Source organism: Typopeltis vanoorti, chromosome 15, assembly GCF_054136105.1.
Source record: "Typopeltis vanoorti isolate ZY-2024b chromosome 15, IOZ_Tvanoo_1.0, whole genome shotgun sequence".
NCBI classification, from domain to species: Eukaryota; Metazoa; Arthropoda; class Arachnida; order Uropygi; family Thelyphonidae; genus Typopeltis; species Typopeltis vanoorti.
The window spans coordinates 58,724,655-58,752,579 of NC_143563.1; the positions used below are offsets into that span (position 1 = coordinate 58,724,655).

Consider the following 27,925-nt stretch of genomic DNA (forward strand, 5'->3'; position numbering starts at 1 on the left):
ATATTTCACTATCTATACTGTTAATATCAGCTCTACTCTACCTGGAATTTAACCCTGTGACAATGGTATCTGAGTGAAAAGTTTTACAGTGTAGCCACTGTAAAACTTTTCTACCTTCATATTTGAGTATTTCAGTTGAATATCATCTACTCCAGCTGCTTTTCAACATTTTAGGTTTCTGATGACCTTGTATGACTACAAGGATTGATATGTACGCCTAATGGTATTCCTATCGTCTGTTTTCACTGGGCATCTACAGATGCCGTATGGTCACTCCTATGCTCGATGATGTTCCACACTAGGCCTTGCCATGTAGTCCTGTTGTTTGCCCTTCTGGCAGCCTAAACTCTCTGAAGATCAGTCACTCCACACATGCCATCCATCCATCTCATTGATGGCCTACCCTTGCCTCTTTTTTCCAGGAACTTTACCTTCTATTACTGTTCTGAGAAGTCCTCCTTCCATCCTTTCTATGTGTCCAAAATATTTTAACTTCTGTCAATATCCTTAAGGAGCCTTAAAGTTCTACTAATCTTTTCTAACACCCATTCATTTGTATGCCTTTCAGTGTATATCATCAACAGCCTTCTATAACACCACATCTCAAAAGCAGATATCCATTTCTTATCTGACTTCTTTAGGTTCCAAGTCATCCATAAGTCGCTGTTGGAAAAACAACTGCATCTAAAATCCTCAACTTTGTTCCCATGGAGATAGATCCATCCTTCCAGATTTTAGACAGGTCTCTGACTGTTGTTTTAGCCATTCCTAACCTTTTTCTGACATCTTCTGAACAGCAATTCTTCACTTTAATAATGGATCCCAGGTACTCAAACTTGCTGACTTCCTCGATTCTTTCTCCATTAAGATACATTTGTTTCTCAAATGCTTCTCTGTTTGATTTTCCTTTGAGAACCATGATCTTTGTCTTGTTAGAATCGAGTTGAAGTCCTCTGTTATTACTGATCTTGTTAACTTTGTCAAGAATTAGTCCTAGTTCTTCCATGTCATTACAAAGGAGTACTGTATCATCAGCGTACCTCAGATTACTGATCAATCTACCTCCTATCATAATTCCTGTCCTGAGCTCATCCAATACTACATGCATGATGTCCTCTGCATATATACTAAACAAGTGAGGAGAAAGTAAACATCCTTGTCTAACTCCTTTTCCAACTTGAAGCCAGTCAGTCAATCCAACACCTGTGGCTTCTTGCTCGCTATACAAGTTGGCTATTAACCTGATAGTGTGTTGAGGAAAACCCATTCTTTTCATTACTTCCCACAGTTTCACATGCTCAACACAGTCAAAAGCTTTAGAGTAGTCTAAGAAACACATTACCAGAGGGAGTCATCATCATCAAATTCCTGCCATGTACCCACCAGGGGTGTACAGGATATGGCAGTACTACATGAAAAAATTACATCATTACTAACTTCCTATCTACAATTTTCCTCCAAATCAGTCTGTTACTTGTCAAGACTCCAACATTATCAGATCTTATATTTCTATCATCTAAGGCACTTTGTACTGTATCAATCCACCTATATCTCTGTCTTCCTCTGGGTTGTTTTGCTGCCAACCTGGCAGAGAACACTTGTTTTGCTAATCTTTCCTCGCCCATTCTGTTTAGGTGACCATACCACCTGAGATTAGCTCTGCTAACGCATTCCTGGATGCAGACAATGTCAAGTTCTTTCCTAATATCCTCGTTTTTAATATGATATTGCCATTGATGCCATCTGTTCACGCCTCTAATCTTTCTCAGGACTCTCATATCTGTGGTCTCTAGTCTTTGGTCAAGAGTTTTACTTCTGACCCAGCTCTCAGATCCATAAGTTAAAACTGGTTTGAACACTGTCTTGTATACAGCTAATTTAGTGTTCCGACTAATTTCTCTCTTATTCCATATGAATTTATTCAATTGACTTCCCACCATACCAGCTTTGCTGATTCTGTTGTCTATTTCTATATTTAATTTACCATCTTCAGTAAAAATCGTGCCTAAGTAGCTGAAATGTTTTACTTGTTCCACAGGTTCTCCATTCACAACACAGTTGACATTTTCAATGATTCTACCTATTTTCATTGTCTTTGTCTTTTTATTGCTGACCTTCATACCATATCTATTACAACAGCTATTCAATTTAGTCAGAGAATCTTGCAGACTTGTAGCAGATTTATTTAGAAGTATAACATCATCTGCATAAAGCAAAGAGCTGACAATAACATTGCCAATTTTGATATCATATTTAATACCACTTTCCTTCATAATGTAATCCATATAAATAATGAATAACAGAGGGGATAATGTACATCCTTGTCTCACACCAGATTTAACATTAAACCATCTTCCTGTACTTCCTTCCATTCTAACTGCTGACTTACAACTCAAAGACTAAGCATTGCTTGATATAATGCCCCATTGACACCATATAACTGCAGCGTACTGAATAGCTTCTCTCTTGGCACCTTATCATATGCCTTTTCCAAATCGACAAAACTTAAATACAGATCTTTGTTATATTCCCATGCTTTCTCAACTATTTGTCGTAAAGTGAAGATCTGATCCTGACAGCCTCTGTTTGGCCTGAATCCAGCTTGTTCTTCACCAAGCTTTTCTTCCACAATTCTTCTCAACCGTTTCTCAAGTATACTTGCATAGATTCTGCCAGGAACACACAGTAGGGAAATACCTCTGTAATTCTCACATTCAGTTTTATTTCCCTTTTTATATATGGGTACTATGAGAGCTCTACTCCAATCATCGGGAATTCGTCCCTCTGTCCAGGCTTTCTGAACTATGCAATGCAGCCACTGTAAGACTCTTATACCACCATACTTCAGCATTTCTGGTCGAATATCATCTACTCCTGCTGCCTTTCCACATTTCAAGCCTTTGATGGCTTTTTCTACTTCAAGTATGGATATGTATTCCTGACTGCATGCCTGGTCAGTGTTTTTTATCACTGTGCTGTCATCACTGCTTGTTTCATTTAGCAGTTTTTCAAAGTAATTACTCCATACTTCAAGGATATCTTTTTCTCCTGTTTTCATTTCACCTTTATCATCTCTAATTCCTTTTACAGCACTCTTTCCTCCATTCCTAAGCTTCTTCAACAACCTCCAGAATATTTTGCCACCTTCTTGATATTTATTTTCTATATTCTTGGCAAAGTCCTCCTATGACTTTTGTTTAGTTAGCTTTACACAGTGTTTAGCATTCTTGCATTTGTCTCTGTATTCTCTAAGAGCACAAGCTGACTTATTTGCCAGGAACTTTTGATATGCTTTCTTCTTTTCCTTCACTGCCTCTTTAACTTCCTGTGTCCACCAGGGAGTTCTGATTTTTTTATCCTTGCAGACAACCTCACCACATGCCTCTCTGACAGAATCAATCAATGTTTTCTTCAGAGTTTGCCACTGAATCTCCAAGGTTTGATTCCTGTTCTCAAACTCTTTCATTTTATTTCAATAATCTTTCTGTATTTTAGTCTACAGGTCACATCTGAGAGCTGCTCAACTTTTATTCGCTTTAAAACTTTCTTACATGTTATTCTTTTCAATATGAAATTCAATTTTATCCTGCTCAAGACTAAATAGTGATCACTTCCAATTTCAAATCCTCTGTACACTCTGGTGTCCTGCACCAGGGAGAAAACATCACTATCAACAATAACATAGTCAATGAGACTGTTCTTATTCCTAGCCTCTTCTCTCCATGTGAATTTGTGCACATTTTTATGTTGGAACATGTTGTTAGTAATAACCAGTCCATGTCCTGAGCAGAAATCCAACAGATATTTGCCATTATTATTAGCTTTGCTCTTTTCTCCAAATTTTCCCAAAATATTTTTGTATGTCTCACAATCATTTCCTACTCTGCTATTTAGATCCCCAACAAGGACCAACTTTTACTTTTTCATTGTCAATTGCTTTTTCTAAAGCATCAAAAAATTCCTCCACTTCTACCTTAGTAGAACATTCTGTGGGACCATAGGCACAATTAAGTCTCATTGTCCAGTTCCCCATTCTCATATTTGCCCACATTACTCTACTTGAGACTGACTGCCATTCAAGAAGATTAGCCTCGTATTTTGTGTTGAATACTATGGCTACTCCTTCTTTTCCTTGATTGTCATTGCCTGAATATAACATTTTGTATTTATTGCTCAGAAAGATCTCACCAGTTTTGGTCTTTTTTGTTTCAGTCACCCCTATTATGTCGATCTGGTACTTATCTAATTCCTCAGCTAGCTCCATTTCTTTGCCATTCAGGCTTCTTACGTTGATAGTATCGATCTTTAACTCTGGTGATGTTGAGTTGGGGTTTGTTTTCAGATTTGTTCCAGTAGCTGACTTTTCGCTGTTCGCCCTGGTTCCCTGGCGAAAACAACGGGGGCCTTGTTTAACCGGGCGACGCCCCAACCAGCATGAAATTTTGTCATATTGTACCATTATTTTTATTTTGGTTTAACCAATAAGAATGCAATTTGGTCGGCTAAATCCCAAATTGCCAGCCCATCCTCGTTCGTTCAGTAACCAAGTAGATACCCAACAGGGTGCACCATGAGAAGGTGAGGATTGGACATTAGGTCAGAAGCCCTGGTCGGTTCTCTGCATTCCTTTGAAGGCTATGTGGAGGTCTCCTCTCAGTTATACAGCTTTGACCCTTAAGCACCCCACAGAGGGAGTCTGAATTCTTGATATTTTTCTATGATCTGTCTAAGGTAAAGGATATGATCTCCGGTGCCCCTACCTTTCCTAAAACCTGCTTATCCTCGGGCATCTCTGCCTCAACTTTGGCCTCAATCCTATTTAGTATGATATTTAATAAAATTTTGCTTGCATGAGATATCAAACTAATAGTTCTATAATTCTTGCATGCATTCATATCACCTTTCTTGTGTAGTGGTATGAAAACTGACTTCTTCCGGTCTCTAGGCCATGATCCTGTCTCCCATATCCTTGTAATCAATCTATGAAACACTCTTATCCCTCCATACCCTGTGGCCTTAATTAACTCTGCTGGAATTTCATCTGCACCTGGGGCCTTACTGCTGTTGAGCTGCTTAACTGCTCTTTCAACTTCATGCCTTAGTGGAGGATGTTCCAAATCAAAATTTTCTTGGAGGGAGGACTCCACATTTTCTTTATCCACTCTGCTGATGACTTTGTATTACTACAAGGATTGATATGTATGCCTAATGGTATTCCTATTGAATATTTTTTTTCAACACAACTGTTCCCTTCTCTCACTTCTGGTTTCTGAAGTAATCATTCCAAACATTTAGGATAACATTACTCACTTATCACCTCTGATTCCTTTTAGAGTACTACTCTCTACTCCATTTCTAAGCTTCTTCAATAATCTCCTCTCTTTTGCTTATATTCTATGTAAACAAAAGTCCTTCCCATGACTTTTGTTCAGCTACTTTTATGAATTGCTTTGCTTTCTTACATTTTTTCTCTGCATTCTCTCAAAGCACATGCTACTTTAGGAAGTTTTGATACATTTTATTCTTTTCTACTAGTGCCTCTAACTTCTTTAGTCTATCAAGAAGTTTTGATTTTTCTATTCTTACAAAGATATTTACCACATATCATGGATCTCCAAGGTTTGATTCTTGTTTTCAAACTTATTTTTTCTTGATGTTTGTATATTTGAATCTACAATTTACTTCTCTGCTGATTATTTTTAAAACTTCCTTACATATTTTTCTTTTCATCCTGTTCAAAAAATAACGGCAACTGCTTCTTATTTCAAATCTTCTGCATACTTGTGTCTTGAACCAGCATAAGTATTGCTTTTAACAATAGCACATTCAATGAGACATTTTTTGTGTGCGCGCGTTCACTCTCTACTTGAATTCATGTTGAAACATGGTATTAGTAATGACTGGCCTATGTTTACAACAGAAATGTAACAAGAATTTACATTATAACTGGCTTTACTTTTTTCTATAAATTTTCCCAAAACGCTTCTACATTTCTGATATATATTTCTTATTCTGTTGTTGTAAAGTTCCAACAGGGATTAACTTTTACTTTGTAATCTGCATTCTCAAATAACTTGAAAAATACCTTAAACTCTTTACTTTTGAGCAAACATATACATCATCGAATGCTGTACATGTTTATCATCGAATACTATGGCTACTCCACTCTTTTCCTGATCACTACTGCCTGAATGTAACATCTTGTATCTGCTATTTACAAGTGTCTCACCTAGTTTTGCCATCTCTGTTTCGGTAACAGCAATTAGGTTGACCTGGTACTTCTGTAATTCTTTTGCTGGTTCCACTTTAATTCTTGAATTGTGGGACCAGCAGAAGAATTTTGCTAATGTCAAGTTGGAGTTTGTTCCAGAAGCTGACTTTTTATCATTGTTCACCCTAGTTCCATGGTAAAAACAGAGTCCTGTTTAACAAATGGATGGGAGGGGGTGGGGACCAGACAAAATGAAATACCATCATGATGTACCACCATTATGTTTTGGTTTAAGCTAATAAAAATACAATTTGGTCAGCTAAATCTCAAATATAGCTCATAGTTACTGGTCCATTCTCATTTATTCAGAATCCAATTAGCAGATACCTAATTAAAAGGATAATCCTTGAGGAGGTGAAGATTGGACATTAGGTCAGCAGCCCCAGTCAGTTCCCCCACATTCCTTAAAAGACTATGTAGAAGTCTCCTCTCACTTATGTAACTATGACCCTTAAGCGACTTCCCGAAACATCCAAGTGTTAACAATTTGCATTCCCGAAGAAGCCTCATCTGAAAATGTTAACATATCAACCATCCTGTACATAACAGGAATCTCAGAGAAAACTACTCATACTCAAAAAGCCATAATGATTTCAATTCCTTTTCTCCAGTTCAAAATTTGGCTTCCTTCTTTCCCATCTACTTAATAAGATTATTAACCAAATTTCAAAACATTGGAATGATGGGAAAATATACAACATAGTAGCAAAAAAAAAAAAATAACTTATGTTTAAGTCTGAAAATTTATTGAAATCTCACTCCAACCATGTACTATTTTTATACCATTTGTTATAAAAGCCTACACAGCTCAGCTCAGTTGACAATAGCCTTTGGTTGAAAAGATCTGGGTTGAAATCTGGTCTAGGATGCAAAGAATTTTTATAATGGCTTTCTGAGTGAAGGTGGATTCATACAACTGGTCTGATACAGATATAACAGACTACATCATGTAGATTAACTACCCTTTCAAATTATTCATTAGGTTTCTATGAAGCTTAATTACTTGGCCAGATGAAGAAAATGAATCCAACACATCAAGGAGAAGATTAAATAATAATAATAAAAAAGAATGAGCATTTGTTATACTCTCTTTGACACATTATACCTATGAATCCTCAGTTTTCCAGCTACATGTGTAAATTCGTTTTACTCCATTCTTTATTTGTGTCAGTGTCTTCCTCTGATAAAGCTAAATGAAACACTAACAAAACATTAATACTAGTAATTATAAATCTACTTTTTTCTTTTTTTTGATCAACAGTAGATTTTCAATATGTACCCCTCAGGAAGAGAGTAGAGGATACTATAATAGCACCACATGAAAAGTTTACATCATTACTAACTTCCTATTAACAATTTTCTCCCAAATTAATCCGTTATCTGTCAAGATTCCAATAGCATCAGATCTTAAATTTCGATCTTCTAAGGCACTTCTTACTGTATCCATTCACCTACATCTTGTTATTCCTCTGGTCTTTTTTCCTGCCATCTTGGCAGGAAATGTCAAGTCCTAATTAATATCCCCATTTTTAATTATTCTAGTTTTGAGTTACTATGAGTCTAGTTTTTAGAAGCTCTGGTGTTATAATAATGAAAATACTTTTAACACGTAAACAGAAGAAATGATATTAACATTTACAAATATTTCAGTTTGAAATTAACATGCCATTATCAAATGGCTGTATAAGGTAGAATGCTAACAATGGATTATTTCAAAATGATATTAGCCATGTGTGCATATATACTCATCCCAAGGATACGCACTCGCTGTGTTCCTAGAAAAGATAAATGGTCTACATCTTTGCATAAAATTCACCATGGAAGTTGAAAAAGAGGGTAAACTAGCCTTTTTGCTCACTGTCTGGTGAAGTTGCTTGGTGAACTCTATATACTGTAAACCAGCCTTGAATGGCCATTATGTACTACATAATTCACCTCATCTTTCCAAGAAGGTCAGAACTGTAAGGAACCGATTAAACCTTGTATATGCTGTTTGCTCCAACCCTCCAGCTAGAAACTCACCCAGAATATTATGTTCAAAGATGGTTTCTACAAAAAACAAATCTGTTATACCTACACCCTACTCAAAGAAACTGTACGAAGAGTTCCAATTCTTTACATCTCTGGTGCCCCTGAACACCTATTTCAAGAATCTTAAAGAAATATAACTTGATATTAACAAACTGCCATCTCAGCTATCTTCCTCTAATAACAGATGGTTACCTCTTACCCTTCCTAGTTTTCACCATGTTCAATGTGATTGTAATTTTCTTTACTTTGGACAAACTAGTTGCTCTGTGGTAAAACAAATACAGGAACATCAGCACTTATATTAAATCTGAAAAGTCTAGCTAAGTACCACATGGTGCAGATACTGAAGATAGAATTTTCTGGTAACAAACTTAATTCATCAATGTCACTTCAAATACAAACATTTATTTGAGGAAAGTGCCAAAGCCATAGTACACTGCTTGAACTTAAATTGGAATAGCTCTTAGATGTGAACTGTAGATAAATACAAACATTATTCAAGAAAAATGAAAGAGCTTGAGAACAGCAACCAAACCTTGGAGATTCAGTGGCAAGCCCTGAAGAAAACATTGATTGATTCAGTCAGAGAGGCATGTGGTGAGGTTGTCTGCAAGAGTAGAAAAATCAGAACTACATGGACACAGGAAATTAAAGAGGTAGTAAAGGAAAAGAAGAAAGCATATCAAAAGTTCCTGGCAAATAAGTCAGCTTGTGTTCTTAGAGAATACAGAGACAAATGTAAGAAAGCAAAAAACTGTGTAAAACTGGCTAAACAAAAGTCGTGGGAGAACTTTGGTAAGAACATAGAAAATAAATATCAAGAAGGTGGCAAGACATTCTGGAGGAAAGACTGCTGTAAAAGGAATTAGAGATAAGGGCGACATGAAAACTGGAGAAAAAGATATCCTTGAAGTATGGAGTAATTAGTTTGAAAATTGCTAAATGAAGCAAGCAGCGATGAGAGCACAGTGGTAAAGAACACTGACCAGGCATGTAGTCAGGAATACATATCCATACTTGAAGTACAAAAAGTAATCAAAAGTCTGAAATGTGGAAAGGCAGCAAGAGTAGATGATATTCGACCAGAAATGCTTAAGTTTGGAGGTATAAAAGTCTTACAGTGTCTGTACTGCATAGTTCAGAAGGCCTGGACAGAGGGATGAATTCCAGAGGAGCATAATCTTTTCTGTAACCTCTAGGGATATATTTTTTCGCAGTTGATATGATTGCTCCAACAAATCTCTTGCTATAGATAGTGTCATACCAATTTCCAGTAACACCGGTCAATGTTGACTGTGTGGGAAGTTAGAAAGTACATATCGTTTTGCTGGTAATGTTTGCCCTTCTGTGTTTATTGAAATAAAACATAAGTCTGGATTAGACTCTGTTTGCCTTGCTGATGATCTAAAGGTGTTTCTATCTTTGGCATCAAATACAAGGTGTATATTATTTATCTGCCCATTGAACAAGGGTAGTCCCGCAGTCGTTATCACGGTACTTCCATTCTTCATGATGGCTATTAAAATCACCAATCCATACTGTTGGATACTGATAAGTAGGTATCACATCTATAGACCATGATGTTAAAGGAGGTTTATAGACATTGACTATTGTTATGTTGTGAATTTTCAAACTCACAAGATGGGTATCGTTATCACATCTCCTTGTCAGGACAGAAGCATTTTCTATATCATCCTTGATATATGTTGCAATGCCATAATTCCGGTGGTATGTATCACCGGAATCAGAGTGTAACTAGTTATTTTTCCTCTTCTATTAAGGTCGTCTTCGTTTTCAGCATGTGTTTCTTGAAGAAGCACAACGTCAATGTTATTTTCTTGTAGTATTTTGCAGAGAGAGTCACATTTTGCTCTGTTAATTCCCTCGATATTCAGCTGACACATCTTAAGGCTAAATCCCAGTTTTTTGTCAGCATCATCAATAAAATTAGAAAAATCAGTATTGTTTGACTGCATGCCTTAGCCAGGAGAACTAAGTGTTAGACTGGCTGCCACTTCTGGAAACTCAGGTTTTTTATCCATGAAGAATATACAGTTAACAGTCAGTGTATTTAACAGTCCAATGAAATTAGCGATTTTTATTGTGTTACTATATAATTTTCTCAGGATAATTAGCTTTTTTTTTTTTTTTTTTTTAAAGAAAGGCATTGACACGATATGAATGGTAGATAGCAAAAGGAGAAACGGGGGGGCTTCCGGGGAACAATAAATCGATTATAAGAAGATAACGGAGATTCAGTTACAAACATACAACTGATGACAGTGTTGCTACTTCAAGTTTTCTGGGTGCTAAAATCAAAGATTTAATGACTGCAACTGAAAAGCAAAAAAGAAAAGAGATGGTAGCTCTGGAAGAAACAAATGATTTGTCTCTAGTGAGGTATGAAACAGGATATGCAAGATGTGTAGAAAAAATGGTTATGAGATTCTGGATGTGTATAATGAGTTTGAAAGAAGAAAAGATTTATATAAGTGGAATGATCTGTACTTTAATGTGTTTGGAAAAATTATTTATTGGTATAAGACCTAATACAGTCAGGGAAACCAAATTATGATGGAACAGTGCGAATCTGTTCTAAGAGCAATGAAGTTATGCAACTATATTATTAATGATAAAAATATGACTGTCAATCATTCAGTTCAAACTTTTGTAAGAATGAACATAACAATTCATACGTGGGCAGACTCTCAGACCATAAAAATGTTCTGAGAGTTTGCTAACTGGGTCATGCAGACTACAAAGGAGAGAATTTTCCAAAAAAAAAAAAAAGCATAGATGTAATTTATGTCTGTACACAAATGCCAGGAGTCTAAGAAACAAGAGGGTTAAGTTTGTTGCCTTAGTAAATACACTGTGTCTTGAGATTATTGGCATTAATGAAACCCGACTCTCGCTACCAAATGGTATTAGTGTAACCCTCGGGGGAGCCTGTAACTCCTAAAGGGCAGGTCTCAAGGTGGCAGATAGGAGAAAGCCTCCCAGAAATGGGTGGTAGGAGGGAAATGAAATATCTCCCAAGGATCAACAAGTGAAGCATATTAATGCTGATCTCCTGATTTGTGGATTCGAAAATGATTACGAAAGGAAGAACAAATAAATGGAAAGCTTGCCCCCGATCCTTCCGCCTCGAGAGTGACCATGACATTGTCTGGCAAAAGCCTGCCCAGAAACCAGTCAATTAACAAGGAAAAGAGCAAGTCCTCTAAATCCCAAATCTGGAAAACACCTTTAATTGTTTCCAGTTATAACATACTCACACTCTTAAAAATTGGAAAATTCTTTGAGCTATGCAGAGGAGCTGAACTGAACAAAATCAATGCAATTTGTGTCCAAGTACACTACTGGAAAACTCACATGGACTGGAATGAAACTGCATCAATAGACAAAAAATGGACTTCCATTTATTCTTCAGCAGAAAAACATGACAACTGCAGCATAGGAATCTTAGTAAAAAATTATATAATAAAATCTCTGCAACAGAGAATGTTTCAAACAGAATATTATCCATAACATTGGAATCAAACCCCAAGGCAACTATTGCCTCAGTATACATGCCACCCACAGAAGATGCCAAAGAAGACAATAAATCAAAACACAATTGACATCTGCTTTCTTGCAATGACCACAACCATACCATTCTACACACCAAATTTCCTCACCATGCAAACAGAAAATGGGCAAGAGAGCACCAAATGGATCAAAATCTCAACTCGATCACATACTTATAAATGGTAAATGGGTTAGATCAACACAGAACTGTAGAGCCTACAACACCTTCTTTCTTAACTCCTATCACAGAATCATTAGTGCTTACATCAAGCTTCGGCTAACAGCTACCAACTCTAAAAAAAAAACAGCAACAAGATATATAAAATGGAACAGTTTAGAAGATCCCTCAACTCAAAATAAATATAGAGAAACCTATTTAAGTTAAGGGATATTATATCCCATATTGTTTCTTAGCCAAATATAGAAACTATATAAAGTTCAGCGATTCCAAGCGTAAGCAAATACCTAGATAGCAGCACCTGATCCCTTAGGTAGTGCAAACTGAGGCAACTCATAGAAAGGGTGGAGCAAGCTCCGATCACTATTCTTGATATTTACCCATAATGTGAACTTAGCTCCTAGGAGCTCTATTACTGTTCTACATTATGAGAGAAGGTCACTACCCAGACTGGTTTCAACCTTTATTGAGGTCTCATCAGTGAGTAGGTAGACCTAGTTAATACCAAGTTTGTAGCAAACAGAACTTACATCCCTTCTATGAGAATAGCCATGAAGGTGTCCTAATAAATTACTAATTACATGAAGAGCCAAAGGCTTCAATTCGGCGACGTGAACTTATTTAAGTTCAGGGATATTGTATCCCATATTGTTTCTTAGCCGAATAAAAAACTAAAAGAGTTTCATGCCGAATATAGAAACTATATAAAGTTCGGCGATTCCAAGTGTAAGCAAATACCTGGATAGCAGCACCTGATCCCTCAGGTAGTGCAAACTGAGGCAACTCATAGAAAGGGTGGAGCAAGCTCAGATCACTGTTCTTGATATTTACCCATTTGTGAACTTAGCTCCTAGGAGCTGTATTACTGTTCTATATTATGAGAGAAGGTCACTACTCAGACCGGTTTCAACCTTTATTGAGGTCTCATCAGTGAGTAGGTAGACCAAGTTAATACCAAGTTTGTAGCGAACAGAACTTGCATCCCTTCTATGAGAATAGCCATAAAGATGTCCTAATAAATTACTAATTATATGAAGAGCCGAAGGCGTCAATTCGGCAACATGAACTTATTTAAGTTAAGGGATATTGTATCCCATATTGTTTCTCTGTTGAAGCCTTTTAAATTTAAATTGAAGCCTTTGGCTCTTCATATAATTAGTAATATAGAGAAACCATTTGCAAATAACTAAAAAACCTAGTGCTTACAAGTAATAACAACTTAAATAATTTAATCAAAGAAGCTGCAACAGAAGCACTGGATAAATATATCCCAAAACCACAAGAAAACTAGCTGTCACAGAATTCCATAAAACTGATTAATCACAGAAATATCCTTAAGCAAAGAATGAGACAACTCAACAGTGAACAGATAAAGTAAAACTTTGAGATAACAAATAACCAAGTATATGAGTCCCTAAAAAAGAGAAAGAATCCCACAGAAACAAAGAAAGGAAACCAAAAAAAGAATTAAAGATAAAGATGATAAAACTATAGAAGACAAAGAATTATAAGAATGGAAAAACTACTTTAAAAGTTTACTTAACATCAAAAGCATTTCACGAACTCCAGTGCCCAGAATCAAAATAAGCGAAGAAATGCCTATAAACTGCAACAACTTCACTCTTGACAAACTGAAAACAGCACTCAGCAAGCAAAAAAAAAAAAAAAAAAAAAAAAAAAAACAGGTAAATCAGCAGGGACTGATGGAATCAAAAGGTGAAGGAATACTCCATGGTGGTGACCAACTACCGAATATTTTCCTCAATATATGCAATAATACTCTCAGGACAAGGAAAATATCTCCCCATTGAAAAGAAGGTATAATCATACTGATAGCAAAAAAATGAAACCTAAATAAATCAGAAAATTACCTTGGAATAACTCTACTACCTATAGCTCTGAAACTTTACAATAAAATGATTCTTAATCGTATAGAACCTTATATTTCTCCACTATGAAGGAAAAATCAAGTAGGATTCCTAAAGAACAGAAGCACATTAGAACACATTCCCACTCTAAGAAGATTATTGGAAGGTTCAAAAGACAAGAATATTCCTCTTATCCTCAATTTTATAGACTTCACAAAGGCATTTGATTTCATTAGTAGAATTAACATGTGGAGCATTCTTTATCATTATGGTATTCCCAACAAAATTATTGAAGCAATTGCAGCACCTTATCAATTTTCATGCCCATGTTCTTGTCAATGGGGAATTGACAGAAAAATTTCCTATACCAACAGGAGTTCAAGGAGACACACATTCCCTCCCTTCCTCTTTATAATAACCCTGAACTACATTTTCAGGATGGCTGAGGACAAATTCAGTGCAACGTTAACAACCAATGATAAACAATTCTGTCTCAGTGACCTCAGCTATGCAGACGATATAGTATTAATAAATTCATCTTTATCCAAGGCACAACAACACTTTGACAAACTATGCTAAGCTGCAAAAATATTTGGATTAACACTTAACTCAAAACTAAAATACTCACAAATATAGTACAAGGTTCCATCATTACAGAACACAACCAACACTTAGAAAACGTAGATGACTTCTAATACCTCAAATATAAAGTTCTCAATCAACACAGGAATCTAAGAAATATATGGAAATTGTCCCTCATTATCTTGGAAACAAAATTAGGCTTTACAAAGCAACCTCTCAGGCTACCTTCTTATATGGTGAAGAAACATGGAACATTTCCACCCTAAAAGCAACAAAAACCATTAACAGCTTTAATACAACCTGCTTAAGACTGTTACTCGGTTACTGTGGGAAGGATCATATTTGTAATTCCACTATTTTAGAAGAGGCAAATCAAAAACCCTTGATTGAAACCCAATGCAGACATCAAATTGATTGGCTTGGACATCAACTGAGACATCCTCCTTCTCCATACTTTGACATCTTAGTTTTATAAGATGTCAAATTGACAAAGACAGAGAGGAAGACCAACTAAACAATTCTGGCAGTATATTAACCACCTTATCAGCACAGATACTCTCTTTCCATGAAAAATAACTCAACTGGCTCAAAATAAAGAAGCCTGGAAAGCTACATATAATAACTAACTTTTTCTTATTCCTATTTATTTAGTTAATTTCCCTATTTACAAACTGTAAATAAATAAATCAATCATGATAATGATTGAGTGTAAAGGATACAGTATTTTCAAGAAGGTAGGTGAGAAAGGAGAGGAAAGGGTGTGATGCTAATGATATCTGATGATTTGAGTCCAATTAGGGTAGACAGCTATGACTGCAATATTAGTAACCATTTTCCCATGTGGCAGTGAGTTTAAAAAATACCTATTTGGTGTGAGGGGAAATCTAACAAGATCAAATACATGGAGTGTTGCTACAGATCTAGTGGATCAGCTGCTAGTGACAATGAAATGCATCACCAAATAAATGAGTACTATATGATTAATCATCACAGGTGACCTTAATTATCTGAACACTGACTGGGTAGCAGTGAAATATGAAAAGAATGAAGCCAATTTATTGAGCTGTTGAAAAACAATTTCCCTCAACAGCATGTGACAGAAGGAACTCAAGACCAAAGAATATTAGACTTGATTATAATGTAAGGAAGAGAGATGGGGGATTTCTAGTAAAAAAATGTGACTGGTTCTGTCTCTGGATGGTGACAATGATCATACTGTACTGATATCAGAAGTAGCTAAGTGTATAGATATTCCAGTCAAAAAAGGTTACATCAGTGTTTCTCAACCTTTTTTGAATGATGCCCCACCTCAACGTCTCAAAGATTTTGATGTCCCCCTCTAGCATAATAGTCAGCCAAGTTCTGAAAAAGTATAATATAAATATGTACATTTTCTAATTGCCCCCTTGTGGGGTGTATGCCCCACATTGAGAAACATTGGGTTACATGCACTTCAAAGCAGGAAATTATGATTAAATGAGGACAAAAGTGGGCTTGTTTTCATAGCATCGAGCTGCTAGACGGGAAGAATATTGTCAGTGCAGGTGAAATATTTAAAAAATACCTCAACAATGCAATACTGGAATGCATTAGTAAAGTTTGAAGAATAAACAGGGGTGGGAGAGTAATGGATGTACAATCTTATTAAGCATGAGATCCGTAAGAAAAACATGGTACAAAAGGAATACCATGTGCATAAGGATAGTGTCAGTTGTGAAAATTATAAGGCTCAGGTCATAAAAGTTACAACAATTATTGTATGGTAAGCTGTTGTTTCTAAGTACGAAAAGAAACAACAGATTCTGAAGACTAAAGACAACACCCAAAAGAATTCTATAGTTATTTTGCAAGTAAAAGAAAAATGAATGTGAAAGGCACATGCTCATCCCCAAATACCCTGAATCTATGCAACATCTCTATCCCACACACACACACTGCAGGTATTTCAGATGATTGCAAAGATCCTGAAAAGATATAATTTAGTCTCTACATTCTTACCTATCAACAAAATCTCCTCTTGGTTACCATCTAGACCACTCCCTCCCTAGGCTTTTCTAATAAGTTCAGTGCTTCTGCTCTTATCTCGAACAAACAGGATATTCTGAGGAAAAATGACTACAAGAACACCAATCTTATATCAACAATAATAAACCTGAAAAATCTAACCTTGCTCTGCATGGAGTGGACAATGACCACAATGACCTCTGAACCAATATTTGCTTTTTACATCATTGCAGGTTTAGGTTTGAAAACAGTTATTTAACCACCCAAATGGCTACACAGATATGAAAAATATGTTTTGTATCCATATTATTTCTATAACATGCAAATGTTATTTTGACTTCAGTGGACACTTTACATCTGTTATGGAGTAAATACACATCAATGCTGGTATGGTGGTTAAAGAGAGTGTGGAAGCACTTCCACACACTCTTTAACCACCATACCAAGATTTGGATAAGCCTCATCCTAATAAATTGCAAGCAGTAGCATGTCTTCGCTCCCCCTGCCTTTATATATATGTACATGCCTGCTTGAAAATAAGTTTACGGACACCATAGTATGAGGAACAAACAGCCACAGCACCCACCTTAATAAGATGTAGGACCTCCTTTCACTGCAATGACTGCACCAATCCTACAGGGCATACTTTCCACAAGCATACAATAGCTTTCAATGGGAATTTTGAACAATTCTTTCTGTAGGCATGTAACGAGATCCAGGGCTGTTGTGAGGCAGATATTCCCTGAGCTCACCTGATGCTCCAGTTCATTCCACAAATATTCAAATCGAGATCTGGGGCTCTGTGGAAGCCAGTCAAGTGTGGTGATGTTCATGTCTACAACCCGTGCAGTTACAGCATAAAGTGAATATCATGTCTCTATGCACTCTGGTAAGAGATGTTTGCAAGACATTCACCACACCCACACATCCATCTTCTCAGCACAGAGTGTAACATGATTGTGGTCCTACCATGAAAATCCATGTTGTGAGCCTCAGTTCTGATTGTTTTTGTGTAGATTTGCGTTTCAGTCAATGCCCAGAAACCTGCATTCAATGTTTCAGCCTATGAATGGAGATTTTTACACATTATTTTTCATAGCACCCTATGGTTACATTTGGTGAGTTCAAATTTGTGTTCCAGTCGATGCCCAGAATTTTACATTCAATGTATTGGCTGACAAACGGTGGTTAAATATTATCCTTTGTAGCACTCTATGGTAATGTTTCTAACCTTTCTTCACCCATTCTATATCTGGTTAATTAAATATCTTTCTTGTGTTTACGTGCATTTATCATTCACCCATTCTATTTAAATGGCTATACCACCTTACATTAGCTCTGCTGCCACATTCTTGAATGCTAATAGTGTCACAAGTTGCTTTCTAATCTTTATTTTTAATATGATTCACTCACCTCATTTTTCTCAGAATCCTTATATCTGCAGTCCCTAGTCTTTGATAAAGTGCTTTATTTCTAACCAAACTCTCACATCAATAACATTTAAAACTGATTTGAACACTGTCTTGCACACTGCTAGTTTAATATTTGACTAATTTCTCTTGTTCCATATAAATTTGCTTATTCTGTTGTCTATTTACAGATTTAATCTACTATCTTTGCTAAAAACTGTGTATAAATAGCTGAAATATTTTACTTGTTCTATAGGATCTCCATTCAGAATCCACCTGAAGTTTTCTATGCTCCTGCCTATTTTCATAGTTTTGGTATTTTTATTGCTGATTTCCATGCCAAATTTGTTACAGCTGTTATTCAATTTAGTTAGAGAATTCTGAAGACTTGCACTAGATGTATTTAGGAGTACATCATCCACATAAAGCAAAGAGCTAAGTCTGATATCTCTAATTCTAATATCAGGCCTAATACCACCTTTTTTCATTATGTTATCCATATAGATGATGAATAAGAGTGGAGATAATATGCATCCTTGTCTTACCCCTTGATTTTACATCAAATCATCTTCCTGTATTTCCTTAAATTCTGAACGTTGACTGACAATTTAAATATAGACTATATATTGCTCTGTATAATGTTCCATTCACCCTATATAATTGTAGTGTTTTGAGAAGCTTTTTTCTGGGCACCTTGTTATGTGCCTCTTCCACAATGCTTTAGCAAAGGATATATATATATATATATATATATATATATATACACACATACAAATCCTTTGCTGAAGCAATATTGGAACAAAATTATTGTAGAATCAAACACTCATAAATGAAGATGCATGCTTGATTCAATGTTATCTGAGACTTTACGACAAAAGTATCTTATATCAGCTGCAATTACTAATTTCTTATATTAGCTGCAATTACTAATAAAATCAGGATAGGAAAAAAAATTTCAGAGATTCTTGTTGTATATGAAAATTTATTATGGTAATCTAAAGACAAATTTAAAACATGCTTACTGTGGAAGGTAAATAGACCTCTGCATCTATATTTGTAATTGTCCTAGATGGAAGATGATTCCTAGTAACCTCAACTCCAAATGGCAAACAAACAGCATCTGACAGTAAATAACTGAAAGAACAAAATAAATTTCAAGTGATTTAAATTCAAATTACAAAAAAAGCTGGAAAATAACACTGTCTCATGGTAGTTGAATCCAAAATGAAGTACCAAATGTATAGTACAAATGTTGGTGAAAAGGATGGATATTATTTCTGGGAAAACTCCCATGTTACTCCTCTTAATAAACTATTATATTTACGGCTATTTGCCTGCTTCTGTTTAGGAGCCCCAGTTTAAATGCCATTGGCTCTTTTCTCACAGATTCTTAGGGCATTGTAGATGTATATATATATGTTGCATAGAGGACAAGAAATTTGCACATACCTTTTTCTGGGTGTTGTGGCTCTTCTCCTTTCGCATTGTCCAAACTACTGTGTGTGTGTGGGGGGGGGGGGATTTTGGCAAGTGGCAGAATTGAAATACAAATGGAAAAACCCAGGTTTTTTTGAATAACATATATATTATAAGGGATAGGCGGAGCATTTTTTTATATTTACACGAGGTGGGAAAGGGCGAAAGGGGTTGAAAACAGCAACAGTTGCTAATTTTTAGAGGGGGGAAGGGGGTTGACAGGGTGCGGTCCGTTTTGACTATTCTTGGTCATCGTCTGAACACATGGAGGAAGTGGATGCTATGTCAGGTTGGGTAGGTGCTTCTGCTTTTGAGGTGTTTGTGTTATCGCCTATTGGTCGGGGTTGCGACCTCAATTTTATGTTGTGAAGCTTCTAAACCTCGGAGATTATGTAGGGCCTGTGTACATTGATAGAGTTCGCGTCACACTTTATAGCTATTGTTTCCAATATTCTAAGCATTGTTTCGTTGTCTTGTCTGTCTACTATGATGGCCTTGTCGATCTGTGGGGTATGTTTTTGTTCAAGGGCGTGGACAGCTATTTCCGTTTTTCCTGTGCTTTGTATTCAATTTTTCTTTTTGATGTTGCGTTTTGTAGTATTTAAGTGTTCTGGAATAGGGATGTTACAATCGCGGAAGTGTTCTTGTAGTCTTGCCCGTAAAGACCTGATGGTGGAACCTGTGTAGGTAATATCACAGTCTTTTTGGCAGGGAAATTTATAGACTACGTTGTGGTGTTTAAATATTTCTTTTTGTGTCTGAGATTTAGTGGGTTTTAGGAGATTTGCCAATTTTTGGTTTGTGGTGAATACCAGTTTGTAGTCAGTATGTTTGAAGATGTATTTGTAGGCTTTGTATGTGTTTTGGGTGTATGGTAATTTGATAATTTTTTGTGTGTAGAAGTTTATTTTGGTACTTGGGTTGTTTTAATATAAAGCACAACTAATAAATTATGCAAACAAGACTGCCAAAAACTGCCAAAACAACTCAAGTACCAAAATAAACTTCCCTACACAAAAAATTATCTAACTACCAAACACATACAAAGCCTACAAATACATCTTCAAACATACTGACTACAAACTCGTATTCACCACAAACCAAAAATTGGAAAATCTCCTAAAACCCACTAAATCTCCGACACAAAAAGAAATATTTGAACACCACAACATAGTCTATAAATTTCCCTGCCAAAAAGAACTGTGATATCACCTACACAGGTTCCACTATCAGGTCTTTATGGGCAAGACTACAAGAACACTTCTGTGAGTGTAACATCCCTATTCCAGAACACTTAAATATTAAAAAACGAAATATCGAAAAGAAAAATCAAATACAAAGCAGAGGAAAAACGGAAATAGCTGTCCATGCCCTTGAACAAAAACATACCCCACAGATCGACAAGGCCATCATGGTAGACAGACAAGACAACGAAACAATGCTTAGAATATCGGAAACAATAGCTATAAAGTGTGACGCGAACTCTATCAATGTACACAGGCCCTACATAATCTCCGAGGTTTGGAAGCTTCACAACCCCAACCAATAGGCGATAACACAAACACTTCAAAAGCAGAAGCACCTACCCGACCTGACATAGCATCCACTTCCTCCATGTGTTCAGACGATGACCAAGAATAGTCAAAAAGGACCGCACCCCATCAACCACCTTCCCCCCTCTCTAAAAATCAGCAACTGTTGCTGTTTTCAACCCCTTTCACCCTTTCCCACCTCTTATAAATATAAAAAAAATGCTCTGCCCATCCCTTATAACATGTTATTCAAAAAAACCCGGGTTTTTCCATTTGTATTTCAATTCTCCCACTTGCCAAAATTCCCCCCCCAACACACACACAGTAGTTTGGACAACACGAAAGCCACAACACCCAGAAAAAGGTATGTGCAAATTTCTTGTCCTCTATGCAACATATATTTATTGATAAATATACATCTACAATGCTCTAAGAATCCGTGAGAAAAGAGCCAATGGCATTTAAACTGGGGCACTACTAAACAGAAGCAGGCAAATAGTCGTAAATGTAATAGTTGGCAAAAAGTTTAGGAGGGCCTCCACTAATGAGTCCACAGACTCCATGGAGGTACCCGTATAATAAATAAATAATATCCTGTTCTGCTAGGTGTCTTCTCCCTCCAGGAAATTGACTGCCATGTGTCTTCACCATGTCCTATTCTGCACCTCTCTGCTGCATTCCTCATATGAGAGATAGGGCTAGTCTTCTATATTTTTCATCCACTCCAGTCTTTGTCTTCCTCTCCTCTTTCCCTCAACAGCTACTTCAAGAAGTGTCCTTTGTAGGCAGTTATGTCTGAGAATGTCCAAAATAGCTGACTTTATTCTTTTTAATTTCTTTTATCAGGCTCCCATTTATGCCTATCATCTCTAGCCTCTTCATTTGTCTTTCCATGATATCCTCATAATTCTTTGGAGCATCACATTTCAAACGTATCCAGTTTTTTCACTCAGATTGGAGTGTCCATGACTCTACTCTGTATAATAATATGGACCATATGCACATTTGGAGATTGTTAGTCTTGTTTTCAGATGTATTTCTCTAGATGTCGGTAGATTTTTCTAATAAAAATAATAATAATACAGTGTGCAAATTAATTATTATCACTGTTGGATATGGGATTAATCTGGCTATTTACCAACACCAAGCTGTACAGAAAGTAGCCTAGTGGTTATTAACCTGTTATTAGCAACAATTTTCCTAGTTTTCACATTTTCATTTGTCCATGCAGAAACTGGATGTCCACAGCTTGGTTTATCCTCCAGGGACTCCCTCACCTTTTAAACATTGAAAATCACGGCTCAGACAGTCATCTGCGCAAACTTTTTTTTTTTTTTTTTTTTTAGGTCTTGGTACACCTCTGTAGCAGACCACGATCATGATGCAACTTCTGGCACATTCCACTTACACACTCTTACTTCAATGATTGCCACATGAAAACTGCTGCATCACCCAAGTTGCACCTGCAATTACAGCACACTCTAGTGGTCAAAACTATAAATATGTTTGTTACTTTTATTCAAAGGGCTGTCCTGTAAAAAATCAATCTCATTACTTAAGGGGCACACTGTGTATTGTCTTCTTGATGGATTGAAAACATTGAGAATCTCAGAATCTTTAATGAAATGGATTTTTTTTTTTTTTTTGAAGGGTATCTTCAGAAATTTAGACAAAGAATGGGTCCTATAGATGGGAGTTTTGATATCTCCATATTACTATATACTAAATCAAAGAGTTTGTATTCTCAAAATCAAAGTGATATATGAATCAAAATGAGTAAGCTTTTCATTTCAAAACAGAATTCTTCAAGTTTTCTTTCTTTATTTTTTTGTTTGGATTAACTAGCCAAAATAGTTCTAATTTGAGAACTTTTACTTGACAAATTCAATTTTTGGACATACTTCAGGAAATACAATTCAAAACTTTTGTAAATAGAAATGGTAAACTGTGAGTTGGGGCATTTAGAATTATGGCTAAATCAAAGGCTAGCAATTAAGATTATGAAGTCAACATATATCTGTTATGTCTATTAATTATGTATGTTCTTTGGCTAGTACGGTATCCAGAAAATTCACTGAGAGACAATTTATTGAACGCAATTTACTGAAAGGCAATTAATCAAAAAAAACAGTTAATCCAAAAAGCAGTTAATCAAAGTGCAGTTCCTTGAAAAAGTAATTCATCAAACAACAATTAATTAAAAACACAATTTATCGAAAGGCAATTCGTCGAAACCAACAATTCATCAAAAACTCACAATTTGCTGAAACTACAAATCATCGAATGAACAGTTAATTGAAAAATGAATTATAAGATGTGAAGTATATTTATCAAAAATAACTGCAGATTTAATGTGATATAATTGAAGTTTAGCATGATATTCCCTTCATATATTATGTAGACATGGAACAAAATTATTGTAGAATCAAACACTCTTAAATGAAGATGCATGCTTGCTTCAATGTTATTTGAGACTTTAAGACAGAAGTATTAGGGATATTCTTTTCAGTCAGTATAAGCGTTTTGTGTATTTACACAATTCAGAAAAGATGCGAAAAATTTTATTATTATTCTTCCCTCTTATCCTCCTCTCTCCTCAACCGAATGGTTGGTGGGAGTAGCAATGCTATTTTACTAGGGAATAATTAGAGAACAAGATGGTTTCCCATTTTTCTTTTTATCCAGTGTTTTATATCAGTAGATGTGTGTTCTCGTGAACATTTTTGCAGGGTGAAATGCCCAAGTTCCCGGGAGTAAAATACTGCCATCTCCATATGAGACCAGATAACTTGCCTTCAGTTGAAGAGGACTGATAAAAATTCTTCACGTCATGTATGGGATTCAAATTCAGGTCTGTCTAACTAAAGAGCTTCGTTTATACCGAATGAACTATGAAGGCTCCAGAATTATTATTAGTAATAGTAAAATTAGAAAATTAGTATGGTGACATCCGCACATACACCAGTTATATGGAATGAATTTTACTCAGTCGGTCTGTTTGATATATAAAGAATCCAGGCAGCAGAAATGAAATTTCTTAGGAAAAGAGAAAAACTTACTTTATTAGATAAAAAAAGAAATAGTGAAATAATTAAAAATGTCAAAATCAATCCCATAACAGACTCAATGATTAAATATAGGAAACACTGGCGAAACCATATAGCAAGACCGCAGAAAGAAAGGTTACCAAAAAAGATCTTAACACATAATCCTAGAGGAACAAGGAATAGGGGATGACCAACAAGAAGATAGACTGAGTCCAGAACAGGCCACATGGCCTAGAACCTGTATAGGAAGATGACAAGTTGGTATTTGAACCTTTTACAAAAATTTGTCAAACTGTTCGAGTTTTCAGTTCAACTATATTGGCTACAAAGGAACAACATGTCAACATTTTATACTGTAAAAACTCTGACTTAGTGGAATATGAGCAAATGTCAGAATATGTAAAAGGAGTCTGTGTGGTTCAGTTTTAGTTCCAACAGGATCACTTTTATTAGAAAATTTTGGTAAAGAAGTTTCAAAATGATATTAATAATTCCACTCTAGCTGCATGAAATTTTATAGTTAAGACGTATCTACACACACACACACACACACACACACACGTGTGTGTGTGTGTGTGTATTCATGAGCATTGACTCAGTTACTTTGATACATTTAGAAAGATATTTAATGACTAAAAAACTGAGAATTTTTTTAGGAAGAGAAAACAATAACAAAAACTGAAGATTCTAAAAAACTGACAGGCACAGATAAATTGCAATACATGATTGAAATAAAAAACGTTATATTAACATTCAAGTTGTTCTATTTTCCATGCCATTGTTTGTTGTATGCATGGTAGCAGACTCAAGAGAACACCAGTACTGAATAACAGTGGTATGGCTATCAGGGATGTTATAGCTTAAATTGTTTAAATGTTCAGGATTAAGGACGATCTCCCTGGATTCCAATCTTTCTTTCAAATTCATCATGGCAGCTGAAAATGTTTTCAGATCTATCCCAGGAAATTGAGGATTGTTAGAGAAGAGAATATGGCTGGATAAGGCACTGGCATGTGATCTTTTATAGGAGATGTCTCTTTTATGTTCCTCCATTCGATGTTCAATAGACTTATTAGTTTGACCATAATAAGGAACATTACAGTCACACCATAGTTTATATACACCAGGATATTTCAGATTGTGATGCTTAGGCTTAGGATGGCTTATAAGAGATTGGATTTTTGGAAGTGTAGAGAATAACGGTCCTGATGTACTTCTTAAAGACTTTAGCCAATTTTTGGGAGACCGAACTGATGTATAGGATTGAGATGTTATCTTTAAAATTGGTAGTTTCTGTATTGCGGTGCCTAGGAGGATCTATAAGAAATTTCTTAATGGTTTTTTTATAATATCCATTCTGTTCAAAGACACGTGAGTGGTGATTAATTTCTTTTTGAAGTTCATCTGGATCGTTTAAAAGAGAGCGTGCTCTTTGTCCCAAGGTGGAAATAGTTCCGAGTTTTTGTGTTGGAAAATGATGAGAAAGATTGTGAAGATATCTATTAGTATGCGTTGGTTTTCTGTACATAGCGATTCTAAATTTTCCAGAGCAGAGTGAGGGTTTTATATCCAGGAATGGTAAGCAGTTTTCATGTTCTAGTTCGGCTGTAAATTTTATATTTGGATGTTGGTTATTAAGATGATGAAGAAAATCCATGAGAGAGTTTTTGCTGTGGCTCCATATAATAAAAATGTCATCTACATAATGCTTCCAAACTTTTGGTTTAAACAAAAAGGACGATATAGCTCTTGTTTCGAAGTCCCCATTGCCAAGCCCTGGTTCTGTTTATAGATGGTTTCTTGATATCGGAAGTAGCCAGATTGAACGCAATGTTTAATAAAGCAAACTTTTTTTGGATAATTTATCCTTTAGTAAAATTAATACTTCTTCAATTGGTACATTTGTAAATAATATCTAAACTGGCTATAATATCATTCTTGTTGATGGATTGTCCCTTAACATATATATATTAAAATGTATTAGTTTTGATTTCAATCTGATCACTGTTGTGAAAAAAGTAGAACGAACTTTTTTTTTTGTCTATAGATAAATCATTATCTAAACAAAACAAGTAGCAGGTACACTTACAGAATAATGTTGTAAAAAAAATAAAATAATTATGTCTCAATAACCACCTACATATGTTGTCTACTGGGGGTGCTTAAGGGTCAAAGCTGTATAACTGAGAGGAGACCTCCACATAGCCTTTAAAGGAATGCGGAGAACCGACCAGGGCTTCTGACCTAATGTCCAATCCTCACCTTCTCGTGGTGCACCCTGTTGGGTATCTACTTTGATACTGAACGAACGAGGATGGGCTGGCAATTTGGGATTTAGCCGACCAAATTGTATTCTTATTGGTTAAACCAAAATAAAAAATGATGGTACAACATGACAAAATTTCATGCCGGCTGGGGCGTCGCCCGGTTAAACAAGGCCCCCGTTGTTTTCGCCAGGGAACCAGGGCGAACAGCGAAAAGTCAGCTACTGGAACAAATCTGAAAACAAACCCCTACTCAACATCACCACAGTTAAAGATCGGTACTATCAACGTAAGAAGCCTGAATGGCAAAGAAATGGAGCTAGCTGAGGAATTAGATAAGTACCAGATCGACATAATAGGGGTGACTGAAACAAAAAAGACCAAAACTGGTGAGATCTTTCTGAGCAATAAATACAAAATGTTATATTCAGGCAATAACAATCAAGGAAAAGAAGGAGTAGCCATAGTATTCAACACAAAATACGAGGCTAATCTTCTTGAATGGCAGTCAGTCTCAAGTAGAGTAATGTGGGCAAATATGAGAATGGGGAACTGGACAATGAGACTTATTTGTGCCTATGGTCCCACAGAAGGTTCTACTAAGATAGAAGTGGAGGAATTTTTTGAGGCTTTAGAAAAAGCAACTGACACAATGAAAAAGGAAAAGTTGGTCCTTGTTGGGGATCTAAATAGTAGAGTAGGAAATGATTGTGAGACATACAAAAATATTTTGGGAAAATTTGGAGAAAAGAGCAAAGCTAATAATAATGGCAAATATCTGTTGGATTTCTGCTCAGGACATGGACTGGTTATTACTAACACCATGTTCCAACATAAAAATGTGCACAAATTCACATGGAGAGAAGAGGCTAGGAATAAGAAAAGTCTCATTGACTATGTTATTGTTGATAGTGATGTTTTCTCCCTGGTGCAGGACACATTTCAGCTACTTAGGCACAATTTTTACTGAAGATGGCACAATTTTTACTAAACTAAATATAGAAATAGACAACAGAATCAGCAAAGCTGGTATGGTGGGAAGTCAATTGAATAAATTCATATGGAATAAGAAAGAAATTAGTCGGAACACTAAATTAGCTGTATACAAGACTGTGTTCAAACCAATTTTAACTTATGGATCTGAGAGCTGGGTCATAAGTAAAACACTTGACCAAAGACTAGAGACCGCAGATATGAGAGTCCTGAGAAAGATTAGAGGCGTGAACAGATGGCATCAATGGCAATATCATATTAAAAATGAGGATATTAGGAAAGAACTTGACATTGTCAGCATCCAGGAATGCGTTAGCAGAGCTAATCTCAGATGGTATGGTCACTTAAATAGAATGGGAGAGGAAAGATTAGCAAAACAAGTGTTCTCTGCCAGGTTGGCAGGAAAACGACCCAGAGGAAGACCAATATATAGGTGGATTGATACAGTATAAAGTGCCTTAGACGATAGAAATATAAGATCTGATAATGTTGGAGTCTTGACAAGTAACAGACTGATTTGGAGGAAAATTGTAGATAGGAAGTTAGTAATGATGTAGTTTTTTCATGTAGTACTGTCATATCCTGTACACCCCTTGAGGGTACATGGCAGGAATTTGATGATGATGATGATGATATGTTGTCTACATCTTGGGTTACATTAGGTAATTCTTACTGCTAATAGTTTTCAAGAAAATTAATC

At 35.9% G+C, this 27,925-nt stretch overlaps 1 protein-coding gene across 1 annotated transcript in view; it reads right to left on the reverse strand.

Annotated features, from left to right (window-relative positions):
• Window positions 1-27,925, reverse strand: part of mael (germ-plasm component protein maelstrom) — a 216,816-nt gene that overhangs the window by 43,024 nt on the left and 145,867 nt on the right. Inside the window, exon 9 of the mRNA XM_090405551.1 lies at window positions 18,936-19,047. Within this exon, the coding sequence (XP_090261677.1) occupies window positions 18,936-19,047 (112 nt within the window). The remainder of the gene's footprint in view (window positions 1-18,935; window positions 19,048-27,925) is intronic.